This window comes from Candidozyma duobushaemuli, assembly GCF_002926085.2.
Source record: "Candidozyma duobushaemuli strain B09383 chromosome Unknown D_B09383, whole genome shotgun sequence".
Taxonomy (NCBI): Eukaryota; Fungi; Ascomycota; class Pichiomycetes; order Serinales; family Metschnikowiaceae; genus Candidozyma; species Candidozyma duobushaemuli.
The window spans coordinates 649,551-662,818 of NW_020289898.1; the positions used below are offsets into that span (position 1 = coordinate 649,551).

The following is a 13,268-nucleotide window of genomic DNA, read 5'->3' on the forward strand; positions in this document are numbered from 1 at the left end:
TTTTTTTTTTTTTTTTTTTTTTCCAATCCCCAATTATTTGCTCTTTCATCAAACCTCCTGTAGACCTCCTCCTGCAGCAGTGACGTTTTGCAGCCATTGAGAATCCTCCCCTTATCGGCCATTTACCCCCACCTTCACCTCATCAAAATCGACCATTCTCTTACCAATTCGCTGCCTTTCACAATTTCCGATTTCGGTGTCTCCTCAGATCCTCGTGAGTTGCAAAGCCTCGTGGAGCTTGAGCCGGTTTTTGGACCAACCCACACCCATTAGAACCCCTCCAAAACTCAATTCACAAACTCATTTCAAACCTGAAAAGATGACACCCCGGAAAACCTCCCGAACACCCCCTCCACCGGCTTATCTCTGTTGCTAATCTCTCCGATCATTTAGGCGCCGGTCCGGTTGCTGAACCTGCACCGTGACGGGGTCAGAACGAAAACCCGTACACCACGGAATGGCTAGGCCCAATCCCCATAAACTCTTCAAAACATTTACCAAAAACACTTCGAAACCGCCCTATTGTCTGATGCCCTTGCCATGTTGGTGCTGTAACGGTTCCTGCACATAGGCGTCTGCCTCACGACAAAGTGCGCTCTGCGTGCACTCAAAAGTCGCAGGCAAATCAAAAGCTCCAAAGTAAAAGCAGCCCTTCAAGCAACACCCTGTTTCTGCCAAACAAGCATCTGCTCTAGATACGCAATTACGCCATGGCACACCGAATTCTTGCACGTGACGCGGCGCACATGGCCCGGAGACTTGCCGTTTCCAGAAGCATATCCGGCCTTGCCTCGGCTCCGATCAAGCCTGTTTCTGCCTCCTTCAAGGCAGGGTGGCAACCCCAGAAGATTGGGTTTTACCAGACCCACCGTTTCTACAGCGTTCTCTCGCTGCAGCCTGCCAAGTTGTTCAAGTACGATGACATGAAGAGAATTGTCGACGAGGCGAAGCCCGAGACCGTCATTCTCGATGTTAGAGAACCTATTGAGTTCCAGGAAGGCCACATTCCTGGTGCCCGGAACGTTCCGTTCAAGTCGTCGCCAGGCGCCTTGGACTTGTCTGAAGAAGACTTTGAGGACGCCTTTGGCTTTGAGAAGCCCTCCAAGGACCTGGAGCTTGTCTTCTACTGTTTGGGTGGCGTCAGATCCACCGCTGCCGAAGAATTGGCTCACTCCTTTGGATACAACAAGCGTGCCAACTACGTCGGCTCCTGGGAAGACTGGGTGGCCCACGAGAACCAGAGAAAGTAGTCTCCGGTCTTTGTATATACTAATTCACTAATCGATCAAGACGTTGATGAGTGGCTCTGTAGATGTGAGTTGGATGTTTGGAGGTTTGTGGAGTTGATGGTAGTGGAGTAGAATGTAACAATGGTCTGTTGCAGCCTCACATGGACCCTTACGCAGCGCTCCGGGATTCTCAGTGACTGAGTGAGACATATCGGAAACAATGATATGAACGAAATTTCGAGGTTCTTTCAAACGACAACCTTTCTGTTTAGCTAGCACAATATGCTTTTATCCATAAAAGATGCCGTATACCGCAAAAACAAGCATCCGATAGGCGTCAGGTACAGCGCCCTATTCTTTACAGATTCCCAAAGATACAACCGCCAGTGATCCAACAACTTTATTGAGATAGACAATTCTATCAGCTTGACCTCGGGACTTAAACTCTGTGACTGTGGTCTGACTTCACTTTCTATCTGTGCCGACACCTCACTTCCTCGATGGCCTTGACTGTAGAGGTATCGGCTTTGTTTGACTCGGGCTTCGGGCAAAAGCCTCCTGAACGATTGCTTTGTTGTTGGTCTTTGGAGGCTTCTTAACCCGTTGTGCCTAGTGGAGTGGTCTCCTCGCTTCCCTGTGGTTCGTCGATGTCGCTGAGATGGCATTCCACGATATAAATGAATCCATGCCCAATTAAAGAAAGGGCAAGACCGATTGCAATTAGTGTGACCAACATCAGTAGCACAGGAAACTGCTTCTCGAAACTCTCAAGGATGATGATCCCAACGTAAGCGACGACGCTCAAGGTTACTTGCTGACAATTGTATATCAATAACTTCTGGGCATCCATGAAGAACGGAAAAGTCGAACATGCTGCAAAAGCAAAAGACATTGCCGTGACTGTCATTAGATTTTGAGTCATGACCCTTTTCTCGTTCAACTTTTCCTTGCAGCCTCGATTGTAACTGATCAGCTGGATTGTGTAGCACCACTGTTGTTCTTCAGCCGGCCAATCTGCATAGCGAACATCTTCCCATGATTCTTGCAACTTATCCAGCCATTCGTCCCCTTGAGACGCGGACCATATTAAGTAGCCATTGGTTGACGCGTCGTATCTATCCCAGATCATGCGCTTGTGTAACTTCTTGAGATCCTGATCACGATTACCCCATATAGCGTGCTCATATCTTTTCCACATCTCTTTAACCTCTTCGCCGCAAAAATCTCTTTCTCTAGCTGGTGAGCAGATCAGTTTCTCGAACGTGTACCAGATGTTCTGTCCTGGTCCCTTACAGGCCTCGGGCTGCTGGTAACACACAAGTTCGAAATCACCTTGTGAAGGGGCGATAGTTTCCTTGACGACGCATGCAAGAACGCCCATCAAGAACATAATGATGAAGATGGCTTGAACCGGAGCCTTGTACGGTCTGAACTTTTTCCAAAATGGATGTTGGCACCCATTGCAAGAAGATTCCCCCATACTAAATTGGGACACGGACACCTCTGAACGCCCGTTACTTGGGTTGTCTGCGCCAGTTCCATTTGACTCATGGTTAAGGCCTTGAGGGCACGAAGGATCGGAGACGGCAATCCCCTGGCAATGCATTCTCAATGGAGCCTGGACCTGCAATGGATACTTTTTCGAGTGTTGCTCAAGAAAGGCTCTGTTTTCTTCTGTTTTCTTCAATAGCGGCTCAAACGACGCGTTGCCCAGTGACTCGATTGAATCTTTGTATTCCATGATCAAAAAATACGACTGAGTTGTTGATGATGTTGTGGGGGTGTTGTGGTGGTAAGATTTATTGTCAACTTCTTGAAGGTAGATTTCAGGTAAGAGGTTGAAGAAGAAAAAGTGGTGTGTGGCAAAAACAAGAAGTGGGCGCTTTTTGCAGCTTTTATAGTCGCGAGCTTGAGACCACTACTTCCATTACGCTGCCTAATATTAATCAATTTGGCTTTTTAAGAAGATCTAGTGCATTAAGCCCCCCATGAAAATGATGAATTGACTACTTCAGAGCAAATTACTGGGTTCACCACTTGAAACGTCATGAAAGTCATGGTAGACGGGTCAAGCCTAGGACAGGGCTATTTAGCGTCTTACTTTGAATTAAGACGTGCTACATGGATGCAAACTTCGTAGATTGATACTCTCTTCGTATTTACAGCATTATCGGTTTACCTAGGCAAGTTCTTCTATGTTTATATATGGTTCCTTCATTAGCTTCCATATCAAACCAGATGAACGAATGCTGTGAAAGTCAAACTCCGTCTATAGCCGAATACTCCGCTCAATTTTCTAAAACACCAGCATACTATGAATGTCCGTTTATGCATTCAATTGTTCTAGACCCACTCTAGCGGATCGGGTCGCCTTATGTATAGCTATCTGTTAGCTCAACGTGCGGCTGACACTCCGACCTCTTCATGCATGACGCGAGATCTCCTTGAGTGGGGCGCTTCATTTGCTTGTTCATCCAATTGAATAGGTTTCGTGAGTTGATCATCGATATCTGGTTCATGATTGCAGGTATTTAAAGCACTCTAAGGTTAAGAAAGCTCCATAGTTGAGAATAGACTCATCCAGAACTCTGTATGTCCCGCAGAGCTGCAAGTCCCTTGCATAAAACATATTTGACTAATTGGGATTATGTGAGCCCTGTGCCGACTCGTATCCCAGGTGCGAATAGCGCGCAAATACTTTGCATTATTGCCTTGCATTTGAAAATTCTCTTTTCTTCCCTTTGTCGCCATCACCTTCATTTTTGGTAGCTGGTGTATTATCTCCATGCAAGTGTCTGTAAGCGAAACCCTACTTTAATTTATATGCCGTACATCCGCAGAGTACATCCCACGTAAGGGAGAGTCAAACCTGACCAGGTTGCAAGCTAATTAAATCCTAAAAGAAAAATGCAAACTTTCAGATTTATTTTTAAACGACGCATTGTATTTACAGTGGAAACGTATTGTTGAAAAGCTGCAGGGCTAAGATAATGTGATGATGTGAACCGCAAATACCTCAATGATAGGTTATGGCCCCTTCTGGGCACTGGTTTGAGCCATTACATACTCTGAAACAAGTATGTTTCATCAACAACCTGAAACACCTGGGAGGTTTCAATCCAACATAGGGATGCCACCTGAAATGAGACCTTATCCCATGGGCTATAAAAGGACGAAGCCTTGCCATAAGTTGAGCCTCTTTAGGGGAGTATACACAAACAAGCTTATAACCTAACACTCAAGGACATATTATGTACTTCAAAAGTTGTGTGTTTGCCAGGGCAACAACCTATGGTCACAGACTTCCAAGCATATAGACACTGGTTTCCCACTTGTAACTATGCAACGAACCATAGATGGAAAAGTGCAATTCACCCTCTAGATAGCAAAATCTCACATAGTAGGGGTCTACTTTATAGCGCTTTACGCCATGTGGAATCTTGACACCGATAATATCTCCGGGTAAAGTGGCGGCACAAGCACTCAGACTGCCGGGAACACTTTCCTTAAACTCACTCCAACGTAGAGAAGCCAGTAGGTCCTCATCAAGCAAAACTGTCTCTGTCCGGTCGGCACACTCTAGCCACTGCACAAAAGTTAAATTGATATGCTTTAATTTGATTTCAATGTCACGCTCCACGCGAGACTCATCGAAACTTTTTGCAAAAGTGAATGTCAACTTTATCAACTCTGAAACTCTCATCCCACCAGCTCCAATGACACCTCCAGTCCCCATTTGGGCTGCCAGAAACTGTCATTGTCGGCTGATGTGGCTTGAACATGGAGTAGATTACTGGGCCTCCTTACAATGACGCAATACCCAACTCTTGCTCTGGGCTGATGAAGATTCCAAGCGATTGAAAGAACCCCAACAATACGATCGCCCAATACAAGGCATGTCGCAACATGAGGTTTGTTTGAATTAGACCCTTGAACTTTTTTCACCAAAACCACAGGCTTTTCAGGCTCTTTTCTTTGCCATGGAAAGCGGAGCGGAAAAGGAATGTAGTCATCAACGTAAAAGTTTGCTATGTATCCGGAAATGGCATAGTACATGCAACCAAGTGAGCCATTTCTTAGACACTGAAGCAGGTCATTGACGAAACTATATCTGCAGTCGTGCATCATACGCTGGCAGTGGATCATAAAGGGCATCAAACCTCGGGTATCCTCCAAATTCATAGCTTTAGTTTTGCAACCACGACCACGGAACGCATCAAAATATTTGATCGTGGATGAATCCACTCGCTCCAGCTGTTCTTGTGCAACATTGAGCTCAATGAATACAGACACGTTGAAATTCGGGATACTCTTGTGTGAGATTCTGACAGATACGTTCAAGCCATAGCTTCTCGTTAAGTCTTTGGTGAAAAACGTCGGGCCAATGTTTGGCAACTCGCAGGAAAACCAATCGGGCAATAACGAAAAAGAATCTCTCGAAAGCGGCAAAAATTCAAAGAGCAGTGTTCTTAGTAAATCCAGTCTGCGCACTTCTCGATAAATACGGCCTTCCTTGCGTACAGCTAGAAACTCTTGTAGTTCGAGACAGATTTCCGAAACGAAAAAGGGCTCGATCAACCTGTCATCCTTCTCGCTTTCACCGGATGCTTCAAGCGATAGTGATAAAAATTCTGAAACTGGCATACCAGGAAGCACGACACGGTGGAACGCATCTTGGTAAAACCAGGATGCTTCCTTGAACTCAACTTTGAGTTTGATAGAAGCTTCATTGGTTATCTCGTGCACAGAAGTCAAGTCCCTTTCGGAACCCACCCAGTTGAGCAGATGAGACATTGGGAATTTCGGACCAGGAAACAATCTCAACTCATCTCCATCCACGTAAAAGCACGACCCCATTGTTGGAATAGGCATCTCATGCCCTTCACGGATGTACTTTGTGTACCGAACTAAAAAAACAACCATTCTGTCATCAAAATGAGGCCCGCTCCGAAAGAAGTAACGCCTCTCCTTAACAACACATCTTCCATAATGGACTTCAGCTCGGGGTCATGAGCCTCGTCGCTTCTCAACAATTGAAGCTCGAAAACCCGGTGAAACTTTTCACCAATATTGTTGCCAGTTACCCGAAATGAAACGGCATTCTCCTCCATTACCTTGGTCAAATCCGCCACGAATTGGTTGAAGTCTCTCTTGTACTTGTAAAACTTGAAGACGGTATCTAGTTTCTTCGGAGGCTCTACTTCTTTGTCGGTATCACCTCGTCCAGTGAATGCTTGAAAGAGCCCCATCATTGCCCTTTGTGAAAAACCAGCTCAACGAGCCCTGTTCGGGATCAGAGGCCTTTTTATAGCTTTGGAAACGATCGGCAAATAATAGCGTGAAAAAGATTAACCAGCCCTGTGACTTGGTATCGCATAGACTTACCTAGCAGTACCGAAAGCACCAGGAGTATGTTATAACCCACAGTCTAGCTTTATTGGGCTCTAATTCAAACACGTTTGAAGTTTCCATCCTGAAACATTGCGCCTTACTCGCTGGTTATCCCCAAAGACTGCAGTAGCATGCAAAGCCATGCAACAGAAGATTTGCTTCAAATGACCAAACCCCGCATCTCCCAGCAGCAACTCTCTTGCCCATCAACGGAACTCCATGGCCTTGAACTCCTTTCCCAACCGTCTCTTTCTCTTTCTCTCCATGACCTTCTCCCGCTGCGACGCCTTCAAATTGTCAAACTTGGCCTTCTGGAGCATCTTACGCTGCTCGGATTTCTTCAAAAAATACGGATTCACCTGCTCACCCTTGCGCATCTTGGCCATTTGGTCCTTCTTGTGGTCCTTGATGATCTTGTTGCCGAGGTCTCTATTCTTCAATGTATCTAGCCTGGACTGGAGCGACTGGATCTTGAACTTGAGGTCCTCCACCTCTCGCTGGGAGAGCTTGGAGCGTTCTTTCTTGTCGTTGAGGATGCTCTGCATCTGCTTGATCTCGTTTCTTCTATACTCATCCAAGAAGGCATAGTCGTTTCTGACCCTGTCCCAGTTGGCCTTGCCGTAGGCAGCATCAAAACGAACGTCCGTGTACAATGTGGTGTCTTTTTTCAGCTTGAGTCCAGGGATCTCTCTGATTCTGCTTACTGGCTTCTTGGAGGAGCTTTCTGAAGGAGCATGCTTGTTTTTCTTCTTGTGCTGGTGCTTTTTCTTTCCTTTTTGGGATGTTTCTTCTTCACTGTCAGAGTCACTCGACAGGGCCTCGCTGTCATCATCTTCATCTTCCTCTTGTTGCTGCTGCCTTAGCTTTTTTTGAGCTGAACTGAGGGCTCCAAACGAGAGTGATGAAAAGTCGTCGTCGCTTTCGTCGTTTCTTCTGTTTTGAATAACATCGCCAATCTCGTCTTCCGACTCGGAATCGTACTGTGGTTTGAATCTCTTGACCATGTTGTATTTAAAAAGATGGAGTAGTTGGTCTTGATGCTCATCTCGCCTACTGTGTAGGACACATAGATAAGAGGAAAGAAGATGAACTGAATCTACAGGGCATCCAACAGGTGATGAATAAAAGTTGTATTATTTTCTGATTAAGTCATTATATGGTTTGGCTCAGGGCTTAGAGCCCTGGTTTTGAAAATTATGATCACGCCTGTCAGACCGTCGAGAATGCCAGAAAGGCTGATACGACGGGACCTCGAGCGGTACAGTCTCAGCAGAGCAGTCTTTTGACAATGTAATCGAGGAGAGTTGGCTCGATACCAGCTCGATCGTTTTTCGACCCTTGCGGGTGTCTGTCTTACCACCATTCCCAATGAAGATTGAAAGCCGGATACCGGTAAGCATACTTTGGCACAATACCAAGGTATTCTGGCACAATTTTCAAGTATTCTGCTGAGATCAAGGTGCGCTTGTTTAGTATCCAACACCAATTGATTGCCCTTCTTTCGCAGCCTCAGTTCCAGTAAGAGGGTCAGATCTGCCGCAAGGGCTAGCAACCTTCAAGCCATTGTCCGGCAAATTTAGCATTATAGGACGTGACTTGTTCCGTTAGCGCCATCTATTCCGAACGCCAATTTGGGCAGCTTATTCGAACGGCGTAGATGAGGCTGTCGTGCTCTTCCTGTGATGACCTTCAATACGGTGAAGCCTCCATTTAAGCCAGAAACGTCCATTGGAGCACAACTTGGTTAACATTTTATCACTCCCAACGTGCACCATCACACGAGAATCCCATGGAACTCGGCCCGCTTGTACTGCCTCGCTAGTGACTCCCACTGCACCAAAAAACGGTCACTCACCGGCAAAACCAACCGTCCCGACAAGCTCAAGCCGCTCACACGAGCCAAGGATTCCACGTACACGATTCTCGTGCGGCAGAGCCCGAGGAACTTCAACAAAAAGAGTACATACGCCACAGGCACACATGTTCCAGGACCGTTGATAAGCAAAACGTCAGGATACGACTCGAGGCGTAGAAGAGCACCAAAAGTAGATGCAATGGAAAACAACGTCGTCACCACCGACAGCAGCCACAGCTGGCCCACAGTACGGGCTCTTTTCAAGGTGATGTAGCTCGACTGGCTGTTGACGGAACTCTCGAGTTTCCTGGCCTTCTCCAACGAGGTCGAGTCGCCCGACGACACAAGCCACGTTTTCTTCACCTTCTCCAACTGCAACGGCTGAAGAAGCCGTATCATCTCGCCAGTGTGGCCACCAGACCCTAGAAGGATCATAACGTGGCCTTCCAAAGAAGCCTTTTTCGACGGGTTGGAAGGATGCTGGAGAGCGGGAAGCACGTAGAGAAGACGTACTAATACAGCAAACACCGGGAGTAGCACTGCCACGGTTGCCGCCACCGCACCCAGATTCTCCAACATGGTAGTAGTAGTTGTTGAAGATGAGATGATGCGCATTAAGCGAGGCTAATCTAGGCAGCCAAGAAGAGCCCGATTGTTTGACGGCAAAGAATGGGTGTGGAAGAACGGCAACAGAGGGAGGATTGTTTGGAAAGAGAGGACGGGTTTGGGGTTTGTTTCATGGCCCTGTGGCTGAGTGTCTGCTGAGACAGGGTGAAACAGGGCCTAGCAGCCGTGAAACAGCGTGAAACGTGGCGTTGAGACGGGGGTAAGGCGGGAGGGAGTTCACAGCGTTTTGACAACGTTGCGTTTTGGCAACGTTGCGTTCTGACAACGTGGTCTTTAAAAGTCTCCAGCCGGTTGGAGAGGTGGAGGAAGAGAAAAGCAGCACCATGAGGCTACCAATAGCAAAGCAGTAGCAAAAGTATCAAAAGCACAAAAGAAGAATGGAGAGAAGTCGATTCGTTCTGGTGAGGCCAGATTTGGTTCATTCAGTCGGCAAAGTCTCCCATGCTGTTATGTTAGTAACAATCCAATAGTGTGAAAGGTGTATGAATCAGTGTTAAAAAGCTCTGTAGTTGTTATTCCACATGGTGTTTCAGCTGAAGAAATTCGTTGAAAGGTCTCATCATCATACTGTTTGTGTAAACATACTTGTAGGTGTAGTTGGTGAAAAAAAATCCCATCGCTGCGCTTATTATGTGTGAAGGCAGGGTTACCCGGCACAACTATCTCCAGGGCCGCCAGGCAAAACACATATTTTTTTGGTTCCAATAGTCAATTTGCTTTTTTAAAGACAAAGGGCAATTAGATTGTATTTTTCTGGAGCGGATGATGTGAAGATGGTCAGGAGTTCGTTCTCTTGGTAGTATGAAGTAGCCGTTGTGCAAAGGGATTGATTTGGCTGAATTGCAAAAGTTTCATTGTTTTTCATTTAATTTGTCAATTCGAACCTTAAGTTACTTAACCTCTCCTTTGGCGGAATCTAATGACCTTAAAATAGGAATCAATGCCTCGCGGTTCGAAGTACTCAATTGGATGACTGAGACGGAATTATGTATAGTTTGCCTTTGATATACTTTCTCTTCTGTTTATTGTTCCAATTTCAGACGAAGTTTATGAATTGTTGTACTGGAGGTAATGGTGAACTTTATGGGTATGTTAGAATGCTGTGGTGGTTCGTGATCCAACTGGAGCATCAGAGTAACGAAGTATATAAATTCGTGTCAGCGAGCTGTTTTCAAAATTTTGTAAAAGAGACTAATTAAGTGATGGCCAAATGGGTCTGGTAGTCCTTTGTTCCTCAATTGTATCTCCTTATACTCAGCTTGTGTGGAAAGGCTGCATTGTCGTACGAATGCCTCCTTGACCGAAATTAGCTTCGTCAATATATCCTAAAAATTCCATCTTTGAAGTGATCTTTGATTGAGTCGGATCATTTGGTCCTCTTCGATGCAAAGCCATAACTGTGTATCACCTTCAACCCACCAAGATCCACTCTTATCGCCTCTTTTCAAACGAGATCTTGCCCCCTCAGAATATCTTTTTCTGTAAGGATTTCTATGGTATCTTCTCAAAAAACATTCCTCGAAATCATCCCCAAAACAACATTCATATTCGTTCAGATCACCCATGTCTCACACTAAGCTCCCTCACTGACCCACGTTTCCAAAGTCAACTTCTCTGACTTCTCCCATTTCCACCCCGTCGGAGTCAGAACATCCTTCACCAACAACACCCTGTCCAAACTCTGTTCACCCAACTTGCCCAACTTGCCCATACTGACTTCTAGGTTGACTGCTTCGGACTCCGTAACGGTTTCGCAGCCAAACTCCACAATAGGTCTACAATCTTCATCCATATACAAGAAAGCTGGAATTCCCGCTCAATTTGAAGAAGTTTCAGAAACTCTCAGAAGCACATCTTGACAATCTTCTTAATCATTTCCAAAACCACCGATTTTGCCTCACTTTCTCTAAACAACCCTTGACCTCGGCCCGGGGTATGGAGCCATGGGTTTTTCCGCGACCTCCAGGCCGGTGCGTGGGCTCCGAGTTGGGCCGGGGATCCCCACCCAAAAACCCCGAAAATGGACTTCTTTGAGCCAGGAAAAACACGGAATTGTAGCCTGAAGCTTGATGTTTCCGAATGTCAAATTATATTTTTGCCACGACGTCTGGGTGTCCAGATATTTGGCGGTTTCTCTCTGCAGGATTACGTAAGCAAGGGCGATACGTGTCCGAGGGCAGTAGCGAGTTCGCGGAGGACTACTATAGGAGAAAAAAACCACCGAAAAAACAATCAGCACTTCACCAAAGCTTGCAGTCTTCTTTCCCGAAGTTCTATTCCAAGTTTGATTCCACCGAAAATTTCCACAATGTTGTCCAGAGTTTTCCGTGCTTCGAAAGTATGTATTGATGTTTGAGGAAATTGAGCGAAACGGGCCTCCTGGCTCTCCTTTACAATGATTGGCGGGTGACAAGATTGTCCATGTTTCTGAACGATTGACCTAGCGGCACCGTCGGTTTGGTGGTTTTTTGATTTTGTTGGTGAAAGAGAAGCGAAAGAGAAGCAAATCTGGACTGAATTGCCGTGATCCAGCTGATTCTGGATTCAGGTACCACAACGGCTACCGGGCAATCCAGGAGTTTCGATGATGAATTGACGCTCTAAGCGCCAGGGTGTCAAGAATGACTGTTTGATCGGCTGTTTTTGTCCAATTGAAAGTAAAATGAAGATTCCCGTTGATTTGACCGTTGACTTCCCTGGCAATCTCCGACCAACATCAACACCTGCCCTCCGCTCCAACACATGTCAGAAGAAGATTCTTAGACGATTCGCTAGTTTCACGTCATTTCCGCTCCCCCACCCCGCCAATACTAACTCCAGATCCAAAAGAGATTCCTCTCTCTTCACGAGTTCCGCTCCGCTGCCATCTTGGAGTCCTCCGGTGTTGGTGTCCCTAAGGGTTTCGCCGCCACCACCCCACAGGGTGCCTTCGATGCCGCCCAGAAGTTGGGCACCAACGAGTTGGTGATCAAGGCTCAGGCTTTGACCGGTGGTAGAGGTAAGGGTCACTTTGACAACGGCTTCCAGGGCGGTGTCAAGTTGATCTCTTCCCCAGAGGAGGCCAAGGACTTGGCCGAGAAGATGTTGAACCACAAGTTGATCACCAAGCAGACCGGTGAGGCCGGTAAGGAGGTCACCGCTGTCTACGTTGTCGAGAGAAGAGACGCCAAGACCGAGGCCTACTTGGCCATCTTGTTGGACAGAGCTACTCAATTGCCTATGATCGTGGCCTCCTCCCAGGGTGGTATGGACATTGAGGGTGTTGCTGCCAAGGACCCAGATGCCATCAAGACCTTCCCCGTTGACTTGAAGAAGGGTGTCACCGACGAGTTGGCCAAGGACGTTGCCTCTCAGTTGGGCTACTCTCAGGAGGCTATCCCAGAGGCCGCTGAGACCGTCAAGAACTTGTACAAGGTCTTCACCGAGAAGGACTGTACTCAGGTTGAGATCAACCCATTGTCTGAGACCCCAGACCACAAGGTTTTGGCCATGGACGCCAAGTTGGGCTTTGACGACAACGCCGAGTTCAGACAGAAGGAAGTTTTCTCCTGGAGAGACCCTACCCAGGAGGACCCTCAGGAGATAGAGGCTGCCCAGTACGGCTTGAACTTCATCAAGTTGGACGGTAACATTGCCAACATTGTCAACGGTGCCGGTTTGGCCATGGCCACCATGGACATCATCAAGTTGTACGGTGGTGAGCCAGCCAACTTCTTGGACTGTGGTGGTACTGCTACTCCTCAGACCATTGAGAAGGCTTTCGAGTTGATCTTGTCTGACAAGAAGGTGAACGGTATTTTCGTCAACATCTTTGGTGGTATCGTGAGATGTGACTACGTTGCCGAGGGTTTGATTGCCGCTACCAAGAACTTCCAGTTGGACATCCCAGTTGTCGTCAGATTGCAGGGTACCAACATGCAGAAGGCTAAGGAGTTGATCAACAACTCTGGTCTCAAGTTGTTCCCATTCGAGGACTTGGACCCTGCCGCCGAGAAGATTGTCTCTTTGGCCCCAAAGGCTTAAGCTAGACTTCATTAGCTACAAATACACATTAGAAGAGAGTGGACAGATGTAGTAGTGGAGAGCGAATAACCATGAGCCTCTTTTGGAGTTTATCGCTGCTCGACAAATTGATTATACTGATTGTAATGCTTCCAAGATCACAA

The 13,268-nt window shown here is 46.8% G+C and overlaps 6 protein-coding genes across 6 annotated transcripts; 2 read left to right on the forward strand and 4 right to left on the reverse strand. All coding sequences in view use genetic code 12, as the record gives it.

Annotated features, from left to right (window-relative positions):
* Window positions 1-746: 746 nt before the first annotated feature.
* On the forward strand, window positions 747-1,250 carry CXQ87_003886 (thiosulfate sulfurtransferase; the record flags this gene model as incomplete). Its single annotated transcript, XM_025482345.1, has 1 exon — window positions 747-1,250. The coding sequence occupies one exon, from the start codon at window positions 747-749 to the stop codon at window positions 1,248-1,250; it is 504 nt and encodes a 167-aa protein (XP_025336963.1).
* Window positions 1,251-1,824: 574 nt separating this feature from the next.
* On the reverse strand, window positions 1,825-2,970 carry CXQ87_003887 (uncharacterized protein; the record flags this gene model as incomplete). Its single annotated transcript, XM_025482346.1, has 1 exon — window positions 1,825-2,970. One exon carries the CDS (start codon window positions 2,968-2,970, stop codon window positions 1,825-1,827), a length of 1,146 nt encoding a protein of 381 aa, XP_025336964.1.
* Window positions 2,971-5,032: 2,062 nt separating this feature from the next.
* Window positions 5,033-6,481, reverse strand: CXQ87_003888 (uncharacterized protein; the record flags this gene model as incomplete). The annotated part of the gene is made up of 3 exons (XM_025482347.1): window positions 5,033-5,066; window positions 5,158-6,101; window positions 6,191-6,481. The coding sequence occupies 3 exons, from the start codon at window positions 6,479-6,481 to the stop codon at window positions 5,033-5,035; spliced, it is 1,269 nt and encodes a 422-aa protein (XP_025336965.1).
* Window positions 6,482-6,826: 345 nt separating this feature from the next.
* On the reverse strand, window positions 6,827-7,624 carry CXQ87_003889 (rRNA-processing protein; the record flags this gene model as incomplete). Its single annotated transcript, XM_025482348.1, has 1 exon — window positions 6,827-7,624. One exon carries the CDS (start codon window positions 7,622-7,624, stop codon window positions 6,827-6,829), a length of 798 nt encoding a protein of 265 aa, XP_025336966.1.
* A 770-nt stretch (window positions 7,625-8,394) lies between these two features.
* CXQ87_003890 (N-acetylglucosaminyldiphosphodolichol N-acetylglucosaminyltransferase anchoring subunit) lies at window positions 8,395-9,054 on the reverse strand (the record flags this gene model as incomplete). The annotated part of the gene is made up of 1 exon (XM_025482349.1): window positions 8,395-9,054. One exon carries the CDS (start codon window positions 9,052-9,054, stop codon window positions 8,395-8,397), a length of 660 nt encoding a protein of 219 aa, XP_025336967.1.
* Window positions 9,055-11,410: 2,356 nt separating this feature from the next.
* LSC2 (succinate--CoA ligase (GDP-forming) subunit beta) lies at window positions 11,411-13,125 on the forward strand (the record flags this gene model as incomplete). Its single annotated transcript, XM_025482350.1, has 2 exons — window positions 11,411-11,440; window positions 11,923-13,125. 2 exons carry the CDS (start codon window positions 11,411-11,413, stop codon window positions 13,123-13,125), a joined length of 1,233 nt encoding a protein of 410 aa, XP_025336968.1.
* Between the last annotated feature and the right edge of the window lie 143 nt (window positions 13,126-13,268).